At 38.3% G+C, this 22,415-nt stretch overlaps 1 protein-coding gene across 1 annotated transcript in view; it reads left to right on the plus strand.

Annotated features, from left to right (window-relative positions):
- Positions 1–19,102, plus strand: part of rab10 (RAB10, member RAS oncogene family) — a 20,361-nt gene extending 1,259 nt beyond the window's left edge. Inside the window, exons 2-6 of the mRNA XM_044376755.1 lie at positions 7,187–7,247; positions 9,493–9,631; positions 12,545–12,634; positions 16,731–16,832; positions 17,962–19,102. Coding sequence (XP_044232690.1) covers positions 7,187–7,247; positions 9,493–9,631; positions 12,545–12,634; positions 16,731–16,832; positions 17,962–18,048 — 479 coding nt within the window. The 3' untranslated portion in view covers positions 18,049–19,102. The remainder of the gene's footprint in view (positions 1–7,186; positions 7,248–9,492; positions 9,632–12,544; positions 12,635–16,730; positions 16,833–17,961) is intronic.
- The last annotated feature ends 3,313 nt before the right edge of the window (positions 19,103–22,415 follow it).

Below are 22,415 nucleotides of genomic sequence, written 5' to 3' on the forward strand. Positions count from 1 at the left end.
TTTACAAAAAAGTTGTAATACCAGAGTATAGAAATGTTTAATTACAAGTAAAAGTCCTGCCATGAAAATGTAACTTACATGAACTGGAAGGCTTTTACTTCTCAATTAATTGTTAAGAACATACTTAATTTTGAATAACAATTAATTATGGAAACAATCCCTGGATGTTAGTTAAGTTTTTCTCAAGGTGATATAGACATCACTCAAGTGAAGCCCAGAAAGCAAGAGGTGGAAGAAGTATGTAGAAATGTTATTTTCATAAAAGTTGCAATACCAGACAATAGAAATGTTTAATTACAAGTTAAAGTCCTGCCTTCAAAATGTGACTTAAAAGTATTATCAACAAAATGTACTGAAGTAGAACTGAAATGATAAGTCGATCAAAAGAAAAATAATCAGCAGCAATAATAATCGATTAATCATGTCAGTGATTTTTTTCAAGCAAAAAACACCACAGATCCTCTAGTTCCAGCCTTTGAGATGACATGTCTATTTTATATCATTATAATTGACTATCTTTGGGTTTTTGGACTATTAGTCAGACAAAAAAGATATGTGAAGATGTTATCTTTGGTTCTGGGAAATTAAAAGACAGTTATTCATGACTTTTTGACATTTTATAGACTTAACAATTAATCGATTAGTGAAAAAACATTTGGTAGATAAATTGTTAAGGAAAATAATTGTTAGTTGCAGCCCTAACTTGAAGTATCAAAAGTAAAAGTACTTATCGTATAGAATGACTTGTGTCTGAACTGTCATTACTGATACTGGTGGTGGTGGAGCTACTGTTGCTTTGTCTCATTTAGAGAAAAGGATCATATATTTTAAGAAGTTCATGTGCTTTGTGAGTAAAATCTGAATATGCAGTGTAACTGTAACTGTCAAACAAGTTTAGTAGAGTAAAATGTACCTTGTTTCCCTCTGAAATGTAGTGCAGTTGAAGTATAAAGTAGCATGAAACGGAAAAAAAACTACTACAAGTACCTCAAAAGTATTCCTAAGTACAGCGCTGCAGTACATGTGCTTTGTTACTTTCCACCAGTGCTCAGACGAGAACTATAAACAATTCATCATGGTGGCATCATCAGCTTTTTTCCCCCCTCTGTTGTCTACGCATGCGTCCGACATCATGCTCACATGAGTCAAGTGTCAAACTATGTCAAATCCCTGCACGGCTCGAACGAAGGCTCCATTTACTCCTGTTGCTTAAGATCAGTGCTGAGTAATAATGTAATGTTAGACGTGTTTTGCAGGTCCGCATGAACCTGACTGTTGGCAACGCTTCATATCCTTGATCTCCTGATTGAGCTTTAATTTCAAGCCCAGTTCCTAGTAACTCAAGTGTTGACAACTCCTCCTGACTGTATGCCTAAGAACACACAACCATAATGGGCAGCAGTGTTCCCAGTGGCATCCAGGGTAGATTAGATTTGTTGAGGTACAGCAATGAACCAGCCCTCTGTTGTGAAGCTCTCCGTCACACGTATATATTTGTTTATGGTGCACATGTTTTGTCTTGCAATCTAACGTGTGTATGTTGGTGTTCATTTCTTTCTGGGACCCAGTTTTGTCTCTCAGAAATGTAGTCAGAGTCTGTAGAGGGACTTCAGAGAGAACATTATGGTGATTATGTGGTATATTTGAGTTCAGATCATCATATTAGATCTTCTACTTTAGTCAGTTCATGGGAAAGATTTGTGATGATGGTCAGATGCAGACTGACATTTTCTCCAGCAATTAAAGACCAGCAGTAACCTTTGCTCCTGCTGGGGTGCTTTCCCCTGCCAAGTTGAGTAGTAAGTCAAGTATTTTAGTACTTGTAAGCATTTACAGCAACTGCGGGTGTTATCTATCCTCACTTTAAGAAAAATTTAATTCAACTACACAGTTTTTATCTACTCTAAAGCAAAATTTTAGAAGAAGCTTCAAAACACCTGTTTCACATAGCAGTTCATGTTGTGGTTTACAGTCTGTGAGTGATTGACCTTATTTAAGCGAGGCTCACATTGTCACGTCATCACTACTGTAAACTCAGGGGTTTTTTTTCTTCGATTCATGCAAAAACTCAAATAAATGTAGGACAAACATTTATAAGTTATTCAGCAAGTTATTTAAAGTATCCAGCTGACAAGAAACAAGCATGATCACAGTGTCTAAACTGATGCTGTACTTGACAGTCGTTGCTATGATATCATTTAGGAAGTGTTCACTTGTGGGGTTTCCACCTGAGCTTGTGTGAATCTGTGACAAGTCAAGAGATACCGGTTTTCTAGCAAGAATTGCAAACAGATATAATTGTGCTCATGTCGGTAGGTTGGTTAAAGAGTCCCTTAAAGCTACAACACTGTTCTCATTCAGGCACAAGCTTCTTTCTCGTCTTTGTTCTGCTTCTTCTGTATTCAAAACAAAGCAGCGTGCAGCATGATAAGCACTACTGCTTCATAACTTAAACATATGTAAAACATCATCTTTCAGCACATCATATAATCCAAACTTGGAATAGTCAGCAAACTCTGATCGTTGACAACATGAATATGTGAACTTATTCTGTTATTGATTTTTAGATATTGCACTGTCCAAGTTGACATACTGACTGTCAGGGAAGTAAAGAGCCTTTTGTTTTACTTCTTGAAATAGCCGGAGCCTTTTGAGAAGTATGCACTACCTGGCAGTAAAAGGATATTTGATCAATTTATTGTTTGGTGATAATTCATGTAGGTAGGGCTGGGACGGTATTTGTTTTGTTTTTTTTCCTCAAGACAGATACCATGAGAAATAAAACATCAAGCCAGGTTTTCTGTTAAAACTGTTAACTATTTGTACTTGCTTAAATAAATACAACTAAAATATACAGAAGAAAAATAAGGTTCAATTAAAAATGCTGTATTGAATTTCACAATGTTTATTAGGAATATCTGCAATATGATGGGTTCATCACTACCATCTCATGTTTCTTGTCCAAGCATTTATAGATTCTTGGCAAAACTATTTGTCTAAATATATAATGACATTTAGTAAACAGTTAACATTCAACAATCATGTAAATGTAGTTGCATTCACCTGATGAACATACTTAACATAAATAAAAAGAAAGGAAATAGGTATTCTTACTGTACATGTAATTGTATATTAGGCGTTACTTTAATGTCTGACATTTATAATACAAACACATTGACAACATCACTGCTGACTAGTTAATGCAGATCAATTTGATGCTAGAAACTCAGATTAACTTAGCTAACTGGATGTTATCTTGTAGCTTGTGGAGGATAAAGATGCGTACTGTTTGCAGGACTTTATAACTAACTTAAACAACTTGGAGAAATGTGTTACACGCTAGTATCCATACCCGCTTTGCATGGGATGTGTGATGACAATAATAGTCCCCCTGAACGTTAATTCCGCGCTACAGAGTTCCGTCACGTGAGTACAGTCACTTTACTTTGCAAACACTATTAACACTAACATATACTGATATAAATTCTCTGTCTGCTACACTCAGAAACTACATATGAGTATGTTGTTGTGTCACACTGGATGTAGCTTTTGGTAATGAACCTGGAGCCGGAGTTGTTGAAGCCTGCGTTTTCATGCGTTGGCCACATTCACTCACATGGCTAGTTTTCAAGTGTGCAGCTACACATCGTTTGCAAATCTTGCACAGTATATTCTTCTATGCAGCGTCCGCTTTTAAAGCCGAACCATCTGACCAGGCACCTGTTTGGGAATTAAATCCTCGTGGGTTTCAGCGCTGTTACTCGCCTCGGACTGCATCACGGCCTTACAGCATGACAACATGAACTGACATAGCCACCATACGTGAATAACGTGGTTTGATACATTACGTTTATTTTTACTTCTCAATCAAATTGTGCCACTTTCTTTCTAAATATATTAAGTTTAGATTGCTAATTCTGTCGTACAGTTGCTTTTAAAAAAGTTTAGCAAACAATTGTGTAATAACCAAGTACCATTTGACAAAAGTGCTACAAAAATGCATACCTTCACATGAATCAATACCGGTATGCTTTAAAATCAGGCAGACCGCCCAGCCCTGCATGTGGGTATGCAACAAAAAATATTTTCATCATTGATAATTCTTCTGATTATTTTCTTGAGTAATGTTTTAGTTTACAAAATGTCAGAACAGTGAAAACTGTCCATCACACTTTCTAATGACATCTTCAAATTAAAGATATTCAATTTACTATCACATACAGTAAGATGAAAAGAAAAGCAGCAAATACTCACAACTGAGAAGCTGGAACTAGCTACTTTTTTGTAGTTTTTGACCAGTTTTCTGTAGATTGACTAATTGATTTGTTTCACCTCTAAATATATGGTTAGTGGGCAGTTTCACTTATAATTTACTAAATATGAGCTTAAGGAATATCAACAGAAGTCTCTCAGTGTATGATCTACTTTTGCTTCTCTATGATTAGTGGTTTCATCTCTTTGCTCGGTATTTTGTTGGCTACAATGGTTTTGAATGTTTTGGCACACAACACTGTGGATGCAACAAATAACTAAAGTAAAGTTGTCATAGCACTGTAGAGCAGCGAATACAAAACGTGTAGTCATAACATTGCGAGAATCCATCTGACCAAACAACGTCAGAGTTTACAAAAAAATGAATACGCTTTACTTTTAGAAAAGGCCATGACGCATAAATCAGGTACAGCCCTTGTTACTCAAGTCTAAACTTGAAAGTCTGAAGGGAACAAGAACTTAAGGGTGAAACAGCAGAACCAGGACATGTGAAACAGGAGTGTGTTCTTCCTCTGACACAGTACTCATACCTTTGGAGACAGAGATGCACAGCTGCTTCTCAAAATACCCCCACCGGAAAACCCCCCTCTCTCATCACTCACTCATCCTCATTTCCAGTGTGTCTCTGTCTCACTCCCTCCCTTCCCCATGTATTGGAGGTTATGCATATTAAGAGGGCTGAATATGCATAATGTTGCGATCTGAAATCTCTTTCCACAACACATCATGAATTTTAAATGGAAACTGGCGAGATGGCTGCATTGGAATTCATACTTGTGGAAGGAATGGTTCCTCTGGGATTAAAAAGAAAGCCGGCCATAAAGCTTGTACTTTCTGTTTAAGATGTCCAGTTCTACACTGGGCTTTCATGCAAAGCGTCATTTTCTTCAGAAGAACTGTGCCCATTTTTTTCCAGTCAAACAGTGAAACATTCGGTAAATGTGTGATTGCACAATACACATACTTTCTTGACAACTTGCCAGCGCACCCCACCAGGAAAAAACAGATTGACTCAGTGTTTTTACGCCTCACTAGGAACACACAAATATTACGTCATTCCCGATGAGCCTGATTTTTGGGAATTCAACTTTTGGTTGTCGAGAAATTATATCCGCTTTTACTTTACTATCCCAAATATTTAATGCCAGCATTGCAGAATCCTTGCTCGTGTTTTAATGTTTTGGACGTAAAATATCAATGTAGGAATAGCTTATGTCCCGTTTGCAAAACTTCTCCTGCGTCTTTGTCTCTTTTTGTTGCTACCCGACTATATATTTATTTCCCTCCCTCCATCTCTCTTGGGTGTGCATAATATTTAGTGAGTCACACTTTGGCAGCCAGTTGCTTCATTATTCTATGGCCCTGCCCCACCTAGAGCACAGCTGTTTCTGGGACTTTTTAACCAACCACAACTCCTGACCAGAGCTGAACTGATGGCTCAGTATTTAACAGGAAAACACAACTTCATGGCCAAAAGTAAAAACACTGATGAATCAGCTTTTTAAATGTCCCCATATATGGCTTTATGATCATGACTAGAATGACAATCCTGGGTATTTTACAAAAGGCTTTACAGTAGAGCTGAATCTATTAGTTGATGAGTCGATTTCGTTTTTGACAGAAAATTAATTGGCACTGTGCAAAGAAGCAAAAAGTTCATTGGTTCCAGCTTCTCAAAGGTGAATAGTTGCAGTTTTTTTAGTCTTTAATTATGGTAAATTCAGTTTTGGATTGTTGGTTGGCCAAAACAAGCAATTGGAAAACGTCACCATTGACTCTGGAAAAACTTTTCAGGACATCTTTTTGCTATTTTCTGGCATTTTTATGGACAAAATGATTAATTACCTTATCAAGATCCTAGAAGATTAAGATAAACAGATTCAGTAGACAAGCCTAACCCTTAATTTGCAGCTCTAATTAGGACTATTTGTTTAAATTTCACTCACAGCTGGTAGAAGTCAGATGGTCTAAATCTGAAGAATGTTAATAAAAGCAAATAATGGTTTTGTGGTGCCAGAAATCCTGAAGTTCATTAACAGGGTTGCAGTAACATGATTTGCTCGCCTGTTTCGGGAAATAGCAGTTTAAAAAAAAAATAAAGATTTTAAAGGAGATGACAAGTAAAGTAAAATATTTAAGACAGCAGGCCAAGAAAAACTTGAAGCCAATCAAGAAAACTTCAGTACAGTCAGCGGTGCATCCTTGTATCCAGTATAATCAAGTCCAACCAATACGGAAACTGAAATAAGTTTAAGTAAGTCTTGTTTCCACTGCTGAATAGGCTCTTATTTGTAAAATTCAGAAACACACACACACAGGAAAAACTGAGTCTGTCCTCTCACTGCACTGTCAGTCAGCTCCAACCTAAAAGGGGGAAGAAAAAAAAGAAACTAAGGGCTGCAACGTCATACATCACTAACACACTTAAAATATGCCAGCTTAGCCATTGTTCCAAACTGTCTTAGGTTTTACAGTAATGAGGTTATTACAGTGCATGTAAACATGCTCTCAGTTTTCCTGCCTTAACCTGGTTTTCTCTCAATAACCTGGTTTGTTTGTTTGTGTGTCCATTGTGAACCAGCTGCTGATCCCACAGCTGTCTGCTGATAGGCTTAAGCTCCTGGCATGACACTGCAGAATCAGGAAGACATAATGTTATTGTCTCTCTGATGGAAACACTTGTCACTTACTTTCCATTTCCTTCTACAAAACGTCTTTCTGTGGCTGGTTCTGATTCTGTATTGTTGGTGTTTCTTGCCGGGTTTCTGTGTCTGCATCTGTGCCAGGGTCTCTGTTCTTAGACCTTCACTTCTCCATTAATCTCTTTCCTATTGTCAATGCTAGCAGTACATATATTTTTGATAGATGTTGTGTACGCTTATGCTTATGCTTACTATGTCTTTTTGTTTTACAGGAATAGACTTCAAGATCAAAACTGTTGAATTACAAGGAAAGAAGATCAAACTACAGATCTGGTGAGTCAATTATCTGTTAGGATCCATGTCTTTTTTGTTTGTAAACCCGTGTCAAGGCTCGGTTTGTACTTGTGTCCAAGCAGAAGTGTGCAGGGCTGAAAAATACACTGACAATATAAGAGTCATCTTTCAGTTTAGCCTGTTTGTGCCTTGTTACATCATAGTGAAACATCTGTTTGACATACCTCCCACAAGCCCAGAAATATGCTAGAACAGGAAATGGTCATCAGTCCATCAGGAGGTCTGCTGCAGGGTTATCATTGTAGTCCACAACTGCTGCTTTTCCCCCCAACTGACAGATTTGAACAGCTTCCTTTACAAAATGTTAAACAGTAGGGCTGCAACTACCAGTTATTTACATGAGATTAATCTGTCGATTTTCTCAATTAGTCGATTAATCCTTTTAGACAATGAAATGTGAAGAAATGGCATTCACAGTTTCTCACAGGCCATGTTGATGTCTTCAAATTGTTTGTTTTTGCTCAGTAACGGTCTAAAATGTTGAGATATTACATTAACTGTCATGAATGAAAAGGAAAAACAGCAAATCTTCACATTTGAGAAGCTGGAACCATTAAATATTTGGCATTTTTGCTTGAAAAATGATGGAAGCAATTAATCAAAATAATTGCCAATTAATTTTCTGATGATCGACTAATTGACTTATCGTTGCAGCTCTATTAAACACCAATACTTAATCACCTAAACACTGAACTCTAATTCATAGGTGGGATTTGATCAGATTGTATATTGGCCTGCAACTAACATTATCTATTAACCTTTCCAAACAATGTCAGTTAAAAAGTGAGTAACTATATATATATATATATATATATGTATATATATATATATATATATATATATATATATATATATATATATATATATATATATATATATTTATATCTCTGATACTGTCCAGTAGGCCTCTTCTGCGGTCACTGAATGTATTTCAGTCTCACATTACTTCTTCTTCTCTTCCTGTCCAAGCGCATTATATCTGGATTTTATCTTCACTATGTAGCCAGAGGCGTGGTCATGCTCGCCACTTGAACAAAGCCGGTTAATAACAATGGATTATTTTAAAGATGATATTGAAACAAAAGTTGTTTGAGTTGCTTATGTGCACCTGGTGATTCAGGCCTTCTTCTCTTTTTCTGTATCAGCAGTGATAGATGGATGTTGGCAGGGTTTCCCCAGATAGGAAAATGTCATAGTTGAGGTGCATGCTAGTGTAAATGTGTGAGGGACATGGTTAGCCTGCAGGGGATTTTGATATATGGACCAGGTTCAATGTGACTTGTAAGGTTTGGCAGGCTTCTCAAGTGAAGTATAGGTTTTATTTAAACCTTTTCCTCTGGGCCTCAAGACAGATTTTCTGATCAGAATCAGAGTTGTGCTAGTGGGGCATTAAAGGACCAGTGTGTTAGATTTAGGGGGATCTATTTGCAGAAATGAAATATTCATAAGTATGTATTCATTAGTGTATAATCACCTGAAACTAACAATTGTGTTTTCATTGCCAAAGATTGAGTCCTTTATATCTACATAGGGAGCAGGTCCTCTTCCACAGAGCCCACCATGTTGCACCGCCATATTTTTACAGAACGGACCAACCAAACACTGACTCTAGAGAGGGCCTTTAGCATTTTTTTTGAGTTTTGTGGCCACTGTAGGTTCTCCTACACGCTTGAAAGGGGAGGGGGAGGGTAGATGCTGCTAGATGCCACTAAATCCTACACACTGGTCCTTTTAAATGATTAGACTTTTTCTACCTCTATGGTTACCAAAATGATTACATTATAACAACACGACACCTCTTTAGCACACCTTAAGCGGCATAAATAACGTAGTTACACTTTCCTAGTAGAGCTCTACCAGAAATACAGAGCTAATGTATCGCAGTGCTAAATAATAGAATAGTAGTACTCTTGTTTGCTTTTTGGGCTTGAACATAACTATTGTAGCTGAAACGTGTTGTGATTTGCATGAATGGAAACGAGAAATCTCAGCATCTTATGAAGTAATTGTTGAGTCATTGGTATTGATCAACAACCCCCTCCCTCAACAATACCCTGCAGGTATTTTGTGGCCAATTTCAGCTGTGATGCATTGAAAATCGTTACTGTTGCTGAACCATTTATTGTTTGGGTTCAGGGGTGGAATAAATACAAGAAAACAAAGAAATCCAATATCTGTGTCTTTGTGTGTGTGTGTGTGTGTGTTTGTGTGTGTGTGTGTGTAGGGACACAGCGGGCCAGGAACGGTTCCACACCATCACCACCTCCTACTACAGAGGAGCCATGGGCATCATGCTGGTCTACGACATCACCAACGCCAAGAGCTTTGAAAACATCAGCAAATGGCTGCGCAACATTGATGAGGTGAGACTAAAATCTTGTCAGTAAGAGATCCTGACAGGATTTTTGCAGTTTTTTTGGGAACTTTGTGCTTTTGCATTTCTTGTTTTTCCTCTTAGCCGTAGTGGAAAAAGTGACAAATACTTAAAGGGAATGTAGCCAGTATGGCTAACAATCTGACTGACCTGTCTGCAGTACGTCTGCACTACGCTGCCTGACTTTTAAAACACTGACTTTGTGTGGAAACGATTTGCATCCACACTAGCGTTCCAGTTTTAGTAGTAACCTCTACTCACAGTGAAACACCTGAACTACATAAAACAGATTCATCTTTGCCCTCTTTTCAGTTGACAACCAACAACAAAACAGCCAACAGCTGAGAAGGAGTAGGACAGACAGCCTGGCTGCCCAAATCACTATTTTATGCTCTCAACGTCATCCAACAAAATCAACATCAATACAGGTTGTGACAGCGGCTGTGCTGTGTCATCGGCTGAATGAACATTTAAAATGAGCGATCACAGAGAAAGTTAGAGAAGACAGAAAGTTGCCGCCTATGCTGGGCAGCTGCAGCTAGATAATCTGCCGAGCCCGTTCAATCTCAGCTCAGTCCCTGCCTGCTCTCTGTTATCACTTATGTTGTGTTTAATGCAGCCAAATTCACAACATAGATGGTCTCATTAACCTACTTTTCTGTTTTTGTTGTCAGACAACAAAGCGAGTATATGACATAGTGATTTAATTGTGGGTCATAAACAATATAATAAAAGGTGAATAAATTCACCCTGAAGCTGCTGCACTGCGACGATAAAATCATTTTATAATCTCGACGTTGTCTGATACAATCACCATCATTCTGACGACGGCTGCGCCGAATATTAAGATATATTGACATTTAAAATGATCACAGAGGAAGCATGGGGCGACTTAAGGTTGTCCTCTTAACTGCCACGCGGACCCTCACTGAGCAGCTTACGTCATCGTTTTACAAAAGCTCAGTTTTGACCGAACACACTGAAGCACCAAGCCGGCGAGGAAGCGTAGCCTCATGTACGCAGCATTTAGTGACGTCAGACTCAGGCCCGATATTCCAAAACGATTTGGTGATTAACTGTAGAGACAAGCTGTCTGTAACATATGGTCACTTTGTCCTGCTGCTGAACCCACCTCTGTAGGAAGTAACTGTGCCTCTTTTACAGCTTCCATCTCGCTGTTGCTTTTATTTCTAATGTAGGTGTTTTATACCACTAACTTACTCTTTATCTTAGTGCTTTCTACTGTCTTAATCTTACTAATTGATAGCTCATTATCTATTAACTGTAATACTGTGTTACTACACATGCTCAATATGAAGGTGTGGGGTGTCAAGTGAAGCAGATTTGTTCAAACCGCCCGGCACTGCTTTGGTCTGGTATTCCACCTTGTAATTTTTCTCTCGCCATTGCTGTTAAAGAGCTTCTGGAAAGGAAACACAAACATTTCCTGCAAACTAAGACCTTCCTAATGTCGTACCTCTGTGTGTGAGACTTTGTTGTAGAGTCTACAGAAGCCAAATAGGATGCAGGGATTTCTGTTCCTTGGAGAGTTGTATGAAAACTAGAGCTGGGAATCGCCACTGATTTCCCACATCAATTTGATTCCGATTCACAAGGTCCTGATTTGGTTTTCGATTCGATTCAATATTGATTGGGTTAGGGATATTTCAGTCACAAGACCAATTCTGCTTGGATATGAAAGAGATTCTCAGAGAACTACTGCTGTAAAATGTACAAGGAACCCTCTAACCTGGTGTATTATTAAAAATATTAATGTTTACGTCAAGAATTGACCCTAAAGCAGTTACATTCATATGCTTTTATTTAACATGACCAACATATTACAGCACTCAACACAATATAGTACAACGCAACAGACTCTACAGTCAGTGATTATTGAATGACTTTAGTGTAGTGTATGAACTTAAGATTTGAAATCGAATCTCCAGGCAACCAGTGTAAATAAATACAAACATACCTGATGTAAACATCACTAATAACTCAGGAAAACATACTTTGTCTGACAAAGCTTTTCCTCCATTTTGCATATTTGCATATGGCTTTGCTTTTGTCCGGCTCTTCTCTGTTTTCATAGTTTCTAAATCCGAAATGAATCCAGACATCTGCCTGTAGGCTTGGCGGTACTGTCAGTGGAGCAGCTCCTGCCATGTTCAACTCGTTGCACAAAGAGGCATACATTAAAAGATTGATTTCAGGATTTTATGAATCTATATTGGATCATTCAAACGAAGATCGGTTTAAATCGGAAAATCAAACTGATCAAATCTAGATCAGTGGTTTCCAACCTTTTTGACCCCAGGGCCCTTAAAACAAAGCTGTTTACTTGGAACCCTTTAGCACAGGTTGTTTACGCAAACAAGTTGTAGCCAGTTCAACAAAAAACTGATTAGATTGTGTTATTTCAATATATTTTTTAGAGAATTGAAGGGGTAAAATAATCCAGAAACATTTAAGTAATAAAGTTACGATAAGAGTAAAGTCTAAAAATCTATTTCTTTTGCAGAAATACTTTGATGTCTGTGTATCCTGTTAATCTTCTCATGACCCCTCAGATTTATCTTGCGGCCCTTTCTGGTCGGGAACCATTGGTCTAGATCACTGAGTGCGAAGTGGAATTGTTGTTACCAACCAGTTCTGGCATTTCTCAGATAGACAAATGCAATAATTTCTAGATGGAAAGTATCATCAACTGGAAAATCTGGAAAGTAACTGACTCACATACTCTCTCACTCAGCCCGTCTGCCCCCTGATGGACATTAGGTGCTTTGAAATGTTTATAGATAACCTGTTAATAACCTGTGTATGTGTTTCATTGATCGATTGGTTGTTGCAGATATGAAAATGTAATCTAATTCTACTGTTTCTTCTTTATGTATTTCAGCACGCAAATGAGGATGTTGAGAGGATGCTGCTAGGCAACAAGTGTGACATGGAGGACAAGAGGGTCGTACCAAAAGCTAAGGGGGAGCAGGTGAGATGGTGCAGTCCTCTGCAGCTATTTTAACATTGAAAGTTAGAAAACACAATATGAAGTAGCAGGACAGAGCATTAAAGAATGTTGTAATGTATAAATACACTGTATAATGCACGAAGGATAAATGAGGCATTGTGAAAATAGTGTGGAAGATTTACTGTATAGTGGCGCTTATAAGCTGCTATTTGTCTTAACGTGCCATAAAGGCTTACTGCAGCAACTCAGCTAGCTGACAACTACTACTCAAACAACATAGTTTGTTGGGACATATGCCGTCTGAATAGAACACCCTCTGGATAAACAATGAAGAATATATCATTTAATTTTGTGTTTTGATGTCAAAATTAAATCTGCTATGTACAATTAATTTCTAAACCACTGAATGTAGCAGGTACATGGGAATGGTTTGTACTTTGAATTAGTAAGATTTCTAACTAGAAAGTGTAAAGGTTTCAAAAAGGCTGGACAGTAGATGTGCCTTGAGCAAGTCTGTCAACACCAGGCTTCTTGTAGTGGTGGGACATTGAAGAATTTACTTTGTAACTGATTAATCTTTGAAAATAACTAGTGTTGCAAGGTTTCCAAGGGTCTGGAAAGTACTTGAAAGTGCTTGGATTTAAACAAAAAAATTTAAAAAAGTCAAGACCTTGAAAGTGCTTGGATTTACCGAGCAATAAAGAGGTATTTAAAAGTGCTTGGATTTATCCTACTGGAATCTCTGAGTTTGAGCCTTGTGCGCTCCGACATCTAAGAATTCGTCCGTGATACCATTTTTATACATCTGGACTGCTGGTTGATACATTTTCTCCGCGTAGGCTACAAGCATACAGTGATTTGGCGCAAGCTACCATCAACTATGCCAACCACAACTAGCTATCGGGAGAAAATGATGAATGAATGTGTGTGTTCATTGTTAAAATAATTAATTATGCAGTGTGTTCAGATGCTGCGGTCGATACATTTTGTTTTAATTTGTTATTTTTTTTCGGCTTTATTGCTGAAACACGTATTACTACTTGTCGGCACTGGTAAAAGGAAGCTCAGGGTTTGGATTAAGAGTCCTTGACATGATCACTGCCCACAACATCTTTTGACCTTCCAAACCCTGTTGCGAGTGGTGCAAACGCTGCAGGAGAAGAGGGAAAAGAGCCGGGATTAGAGCTAAGCTAGCCAAGCTAACCCAGCTTGGACCTAAGACTGCTCCTGGCTAATGTCCGGTTGCAGGAAAATGGAATGGACGAAATGTGACTCAACGGGAAACCAAGCAACGGGAAATCAGAGACTGTTGTGCCCACATCTTAACAGAGACCTGCCTCCATCACAACACCCTGGATCAAGCTATTGCACTTGACTGGCGGACCGTACTCCGAGCTGACAGAACACAAGATGAGGGGAGGCGGACTCTGTGTTTACATCAATGCTCAAACGCAGTCAAAGTTGATGGACAATATTTCCCAGATGTTGAACTTTTAATGTGAAGATTAAGACCATATTATCAACACTATCTTGTTGCTGCTGTTTACTTTACTCCAGACGCAAATTCAAAAGATGCACTACAGTATTGTTTCCTGGGTGTATATTGTTTCATTTTGTTTATTTATTTTATTTATTTAATTATTTCTATATGTGTTCTATGTGTGTGTAACATGAAGGGACTACAACTTACATTTCGTTGTGCAACCCTGTGTTGTAAAATGACAAATAAGTTACCTTGACACCTTGATGTTCACACCACAAAATTATAGCTTTTGTTTTGTGTCACGTCAGATAACGTTGTATAGTCTAAAGCTCATGCTCTGTCTTTTGATATTAGCTAGCTTGCTAAGATTTGAACATAGAAATAACTGTCACTAATGTTGACCCGACTAGTAAGAAGGAGTGAAAACAGATGAAAAAGGAAGTGGTCATGGCTGAACTGCCAGTGGTAGACTACTCAATTAGATTAAAATGACTTTTGTGTAGTTTACACGTGCCTGATGAACACGCAATTGTGTGAAGCAACATGTCAGAAATGTGAAAATATGAAGGAGTATTCAGGGACAGGATAGCTAGACAAAGGTATGCTGGTTTACAGCAAATTGTGCTTGGTGTTGTTGGTCATTTGACTCCCAAAAAATTCAACATTGTGCATTGTATGTAGTGTATTCGTGTCTCTGCATCGAGGCTAGGCCCAAAGTGCGTGCCCTCCTCCCTCCCTCCCCCCATTAAATGTAATGGGAGCGCTTTTTTCCCATACTTCCAGCATTGTTCAGCATGCCTGGCAAATGGCAGTTCAGTGACCTGTGGTTGCTCAACCCAAACTACAAATGGCTGCTAGAAGTCCCAAATGATATATACTTGGCAAAATGCAGTGTCAGCAAAAAATATATCAAACTGGAGACTGTAGGCGAATCCTCTCTCAAAAGCCATGTGAAAGGAGAAAAACACAAGCACGCAGAGAGAGGACTTTCATATGGGAAGCTATGCTATATTTTTGGCTGGACCGCAGAGCAGGTCAGCTCTATAAATGCAAAAGTCTGTCAGTGATTGACTGACTGAGTGATGAAGTTACACCACCAATGGTGGACAGACGGACAGACATGCAGTAGATGTCGCACAGTATATACAAAATACGATGACAAAGTTTCTGATACATGTAGATTATAAAATATATGTGAAGAATGTGGATCCAGGAGGACATTGAACAAGTTCAGCTGTCGCCAAGTGGACCTGAGCCATATGACTTCCTCTCCACCATGGAGACCTGGAAGAGGACCGGCCACAGAAAGAGAAAGAAGAAGAGAAACTCACTCAGCTTAGAGGCCTGTGGGAACAGAAACAGAGTTAGAGAAATGCAGCAGTTATTGGAAAGTTTACAGTTTTATTCTCATCGGCATGACAAACATGGACTCTAAATACCAGAGTTAAGAGATTCATCGAGTCTGAGACCGACATACCGAAAAGATCATGGTAACAGGTGTGAGGCCTGAACTAATCAAAGAATAAACACTAATTATAAGTTTAAGCAAAGAAATGAATTGAAAGTTTGGATTTAAAGGAAAGGCAAACGTCCTCACTCTCCACGTTTTACAGCTGTCAGCACCTCCACACTTGTGACGTCACAAGACCGACCACACAGTGATAAAAATTGAGCCAGTTAAGTCTGACAATGACAACTTTATATTCTCTGCCTTACAATCAATGAATTGATTATATCAATATATTGTTTTTAAATGTAGTGGTTAGGCAGGCTCCTGAACTACACTTATGTCCTTTTGTGTCAGCATGTCTTTCATATGTTTTCTGACTTGTGTATTTTTTATTTATTTTTTTTGTCACTGTGGCGACCAAACTAGTTTCCTCCCTGGTGATAAATACATTGACCTAATTAAGTTTATCAGGTCTCATTTTTCGGGTTAGGCAGCAAATGAAAATTGCAAAGATGTGAATCATAAAAAAACAGTTGAATCGATGAATCCTGCTGCAAAAACCTGGAGACGTTTTTGCAGCAGTAATCATTTGCTTCTCTTCTCTTTACGTCTTTGGCAGTTTGTTACAAATGTGCCTGAATTCTTGTGTTTCATGTATTTGTGAAGTCAAATGTACAACATTTCTTTTGTAGTTTAGCAGGATTTTCCATTATCAGCCAGTACGAATGCACCAATAGCAGATGGGGAATGTGTGCCTGTTGTCCGTGGTGACCTCTGCGTTGTGTGACATCACTTACTGTGCATGCTGTCTATTAGTGTATAGACTTTGGTCACTTTATGTAATCTCAAGCGTAACGCTGTGCAATTTCAGTCCGAGCAGAGATCTAATCAGCCAGAACAATTGAAAACATCTGTGTGTGTGTGCAGGACCTCTGAGATCTCTGGCTCATAAGAAGCAAACTAGCAGTGACTAGTCAGTCTGCAGATTTAGCAACATCAGATACAGATCTGCTTACTCATACACACACACTTACCTGACCAGAACGGTGTGTGTGCACACTTGTAGACGCCAGTGATACCTGATCTCTGTTCTGCACAGCCACTTTATTTTTGGATGACCCCTTGTAAACCGTATCCTCACTGGTGGTTCTAACACTCCTGCCTCCTTTTTTTTTCTCCCACAGATTGCGAGGGAGCATGGCATTAGGTTTTTTGAGACGAGTGCTAAGGCTAACATCAACATCGAGAAGGCTTTCCTCACGTTAGCAGAAGACATCCTCAGAAAGGTGAGTGTGTTTTCTACTGAAGGAAAAAAAAATCCTAAAATGTTCTGGTTCCAGCTTCTTCAGTGTGAATATTCTCTGGTTTCTTTAGTCTTGTGTGACAGTAAACTGAGCTTGTAGTCAGATGCAAATCATTAGTGGGAGTACATCTAATCTGACTGTAATAACCGCACTCTGCACATTCTGCACAAAAATGATGACATGAAAAGATCAAATCTGTGTGGAGCAATGAGACTGTTAATACATAAAACTAGAGCTGCAGCAATTAGTCAGTCAACAGAATATTACATAATTCATTATTCATTTTTTTTAAAAGAAGAAAATCCTAAAATTTTCTGGTTACAGCTTCTTCAATGTGAATATTTCTTCTTCTGTGACAGTAAAGTGAATATCTTTGGGTGGTGGATCGAACAAAACAAAGACATTCAAGGTCGCATATTGGGAAAATAAATAATTTAGTTGCAGCCCTATACATAAAAAACAAACATAAATGCTATAATTCCTTCACATTTTCCATGTTTTTCCATCATTTGAGGATTTGACTGGTGCTCTTTTAATTCCGTCAGCTCATTGCACCTTCTTCTTCTTCTGCTAAAGTTGAATGACACCAGACAGGAAAATTATATTATGATGAGCTCAACTGCCAATATTCACATAACAGTAGTGGACGGAAACGCATGCATTTGCATTTTCTTTGTGATTATCTGGAAATTTGGTTGAAATTTGCACTTTATCTTTATTGGTTTTAAATTGTGGATGGACAAACACTTCACATAAAAGTTCATTATTATAGCAAATAATTCATAACAGAAATATGATTTTATTGAGATGATGTTTTTTTGTGTTGTCATTACCCTTTTTCTTATTTTGTTGTTTGTATTTATTTATATTTAAAAATATCCATTAGAGGCTTCTCTGTAAAGTCTGTGCACCTTTATTGCAATAATTCAAGAATGGCTCCTGAATCCTGTTCAAATTGACATTTCTCTCTCCACACTTGGATGGAAACTTGTCTACAGAGGGAGGAGGGCTTGTTTATTAACAATAAACACACCTCAGGTGACAGAAGAGTCAGTGTATCATGATGTTCCTCTAATCTAAATGTGTGTGTGTGTGTTATGTGCACCAACAGACGCCTGTAAAAGAGCCCAACAGTGAAAATGTCGACATCAGCAGCGGAGGAGGAGTCACAGGCTGGAAGAGCAAGTGCTGCAGTTGAACAACTCCTCTGTTTCACTCACACTAACGCACACAAACACACATACACACACACACACACACACACACACATACACACACACATATTCTCTCTCTAACTGCTAACTCTAACTCTCTCGCCCTCTAACCTGTTTCATGAGTTTTCTTGCACACTGACACTCTGTCTCTTTATCGGAATAAAACAATAAACCACTTCACACTTCACGTCTAATCCCCCCATCCCCCACCCACCCACCCACCCACCCCCTCCATATTCTTCCACTCTCCATCTGATCATTTTTATTTCTGATAAAAACAGAAATCCAGTCACGTTTCTTGTCATTTGTTTTAAAAGGTTGTAAAAAAAGAAAAAAAAAAAGTGTGAAAAGACAAGCTCATATTTTTAATATTTCCTTTGCCTGAGCTCACCTGGTTGGACACCCTCACCCCCCCTCAACCCCGACCCCCCACCCACAGCACTCACCTTCAGTCAGAGGAAGTCAAAATAAAAGAAAATCAGACAAAAAAGACAAATGTAGGATTAACATTTTGTACACTTAGTGGGGTTTTCTGTTGTCTAACCGTATTTGGTCATTTACAATTTGTTATCAAGTGACAGAGGCGTGGCTAGCTCCTTTTGTATGTGGGGGTTTATTTTGTCCTGTGCCTTATATGGAAGACAGGGGCGGGGCTGTGTGACGGGCGGAGCCACATCCACCCAATGAAATTACAGTTTAATATTCTGTCGGTTCAGGCTCCCGGAGCCGAGCTGAAGCAGAAGCGTTTGAATTTCTCCTCCAGCCAAGAGAACGGCATTATGTCCTGTTTATTGATGTTTTATTTTTATCTGTATGATTTATTTTTTCTTTTCCCCTATTTTGGGTTGAATTTTTTTTTTTTTTTTTTTTTTTTTTTTTTTTTTTTCTCCTTGCATGCAGATTTCTTTGGGTTGGAAGCGTTTCTGTAACGTTGTGTAACGTTTGCCACTGGGTAACTGTGGGCGGGAGGTACAGAAGTTCTCTTTGGAAATTCAAACAATTTTGCAGATCCATTAAAAATAAGCTTGTTTAAGTTAACTTGTTTGTCCTCAATGCTGTGCAGTGTGTAGTTTCATGTCTCAACTCGTGTCAGATTGTGGAAAAAAAGACATCAGTTCGACACCGAGAGGATTTCTTATAAGTGAGATTTTGGAAGTTTGTGACCTGAGGAGGAGGAGGAGGAGGAGGAGGAGGAGGAGGAGAAGGACGAAGAGGAGGAGGAAACACTGCAAGAGAAGCTGAGACATGATAGTGACCCTGTGTGGATTATTTTTAAAAAACTTCCCAGTTAACATGAACATAAAACATGTCTCAACTGATTGGTTTAACTGTCTTAAGTTGGAGGCTGACGGAGCTGAAAAGTTAGCATTACACATAGAGCACACTGGTCACATTTATGGGAAGGTTGAAATTAATCAGAATTTTCCTTTAACTCAGTTCCTCTTTTTTTAATTTATCCCTGTAAGGGCAATAATGCAGCAGCTCACCATCCGCATCAACAGATTCACTCACAGTAGATACAAAAGAAAGCAACATAATGTCAATCACAAAGCTGAAAACAATTCAAGGTTGTTCTTGTTTTTTTAAAATATGTGGAACTTAAAAACCATAAATATCTAACCAACAATCTAAAAAGATACACAGGTAATGAAGCCGTACAAGCATAAAAAGCTGGCCTAAAGTGAAACTGTCTTCACAAAAGTGTTGGAATTCACCTTTTAAATAAATAAATAAAGCTATAGACCATTGTCACAGCAGATACTGAAATTGCTCACTTTGCACTATTTAGCTTGTTTGCTATTTTTTAATGTCATCTAAATGTCCATTAAGAATGAGTTTACCCATGAAGGAAGTACAATTGATGGTCATGGAAACTGCCATCATGTGTTGCTGAGTCCTCTACATTGAGCTTCACTATAGTGGAGTAGAGAACTATTTGGATACAGTCCTCTACTTGTCTAAGCAGGAAAATCACAGGTGAAACTAATGAACATTAACAATAGCTCTGATCCGTCCCAGCCATCGGGTTACTGGACATTAAGGGAATATTAGTGTCATTCATGCCGCCTGTGCTTGTCCTGCTTCGTTAAGGAAGAATTGATAGTAGTGTAGAAGGCTGTTGTCCAAATTAACTCATAACACTGGCTGAAGTATTTCAGGTGTCTGACTTTATCCACAGTGTAAGTTACAGTGGTGGAGGAAGTACTCAGATCCTTAAGGAAAAATACCAATACAGTAATGTAAAAATACTCGATTACAAGTAAAAGTACATAAGTATTATCAGCTTGATGTAGTTCAAGTATTGCAGTAAAAGTAGTGGTTTGGTCTCTCTGACTGATATATTATTATATATGACATCATTAGATTATTAATAGTGAAGCATCAGTGTTAAAGCAGCATGTTACTGTTGTAGCTGCTGGAGGTGGAGCTAGTTTCAACTACTTTATATACAGTTAGCTAGTTTAGTCCAGTGGTTTCCAACCTAGGGGTCGGGGCCCTCCAAAGGGTCACCAGATAATACACAAATCTTTTTTCAGTTTTTGGACTTTTACTCTAATCTTTGATTTGTGGTGAAATATTGGATCATTTGAACATTTATTGAAATGAAACCATGTGAGAAGTTTAGAGGGAAAAATCACTATTTGGTGGAGCTGTTAACAACTCATAGACATCTGAAATGTGACCCCGACTAAACACTGCTTTATGTAAGACGTCAAAACCAAAAAGGTTGGAAACCACTGGTTTCATCTTTAACAATGTGTTGTATTTTAAAAGCTTGTTATATTATCCATTGTGTCAAATCTTCATCTGAAAAGTAACTAAAGCTGTCAAATAAATGTAGTGGAGTAGAAGTATAAAGTAGCATCAAATGGAAATACTCGAGTTAAGTACAAGTACCTCAAAATTGTACTTAAGTATAGTACTTGACTAAATGTTCTCAGTTACTTTTCACCACTGGTGAGTAAATTCAGGTTTGACTGTATAAGACTTAAAATTCAGTGTCAGTATGTCGTCAGTGATGTGGTGGGCTGTTAAAAAATGTCAGTCATCAGTATAACTGAATCAAGTCGTTTTCCCCTCATGGGCAGCAGCACTGTACAGTATTTTACTGACATAAGAGCTGAACAGGTGAGTGTCAACTGAGATTTTTCAATCTTATTTGAAAGATATATTTATATCTTTTCTTACTCAAAGCAGGTTTAGACTAACATGTTCAGGTATGAGGTTTTCTTTTTAAATTTGCATCACTCTAGTCAGATTTATGAATGCTGGAAGGCAAACTAAGAGAAAAATGAGTCAACTACATCTTGCACAGTTCCATGACAGCCTGGACAAAACTTAAGTAGAAAACCAACACAACCTGCCTCAGGAAAATCTTATATTTGCATGAAATTATCTCAAATTACACCTCTTCCTGGATCACAATTACACACTACACTTCAGTGTTTAAAAGGTTGTTTTGTTGTGCTTGAATTACCAGCATTCAGACTAAAATTGCTTATTTTTTGAATGTGGTTTGGGACACTTAAGCTCCACAGTTGCCCATGTCTGGAGAAGAGTTTATAAAAAATACAGTTTAGTGAACAATGAATACTAAACACTTAAGTGCATTAATTTCTTGTGTACCAACTCTTAAAATAGTGCATGGTCAACGGTACATATGGATATTTATAGTGTTGGTATTAATATTTACAGGAGGGCAGATGGAACTGGGTCACTCACTTGTTTTTGTCTTTGGTGCCCTCTGGTGGCTGCAGCCTCATCATCCTCACCAGCCTTCCTCCTTACTGCCTGTTCCAAGGTTCAGCAGCTTTAATGTTTAAGTTTTGAACAAACTGTTAACTAGTTATTTCCTCTTTATAACAGTTTTTCATGTCAGGCAGAGACTATAATCCGCATGGAGACTTTAGCTGTTACCCTGGAATTTTGAACCACCAAACTTCTGCAAACTGCAGTGCTTTTTACGCAGAAACTGACAAGTAACTGAATATCAAAGATAAATGTGTATTTTTCCACAAAGAAACACACAAAGTACTTTAATAAATACCCATGTTCTCACACACAGAGCATCCCTAAAGCTTACATGGTAACTTGTGGAAATCCAAATGTTCTATGGGGTTTAAGTCCTTTAAGGACAGAGATGTTGTCTTGTCTGAACCGTGTGCACTCTGGAGCAGGTTTTCTTCAAGGATCTCTTTGTATTTGGCTGCTATCATCCTTCACTCAGTTCTGACCAGTCTCCTTGTCCTTCCCATCTCTGCAGAGGACTTCAGCAGCCCTGTTAGAGAGGCCGTTGGGTTCTTGGTCACCTCCCTGACCGAGGCGTTCTTGCCCGGTTACTCAATTTGGC

The sequence above is a fragment of the Thunnus albacares genome, chromosome 16, assembly GCF_914725855.1.
Source record: "Thunnus albacares chromosome 16, fThuAlb1.1, whole genome shotgun sequence".
Classification (NCBI taxonomy): Eukaryota; Metazoa; Chordata; class Actinopteri; order Scombriformes; family Scombridae; genus Thunnus; species Thunnus albacares.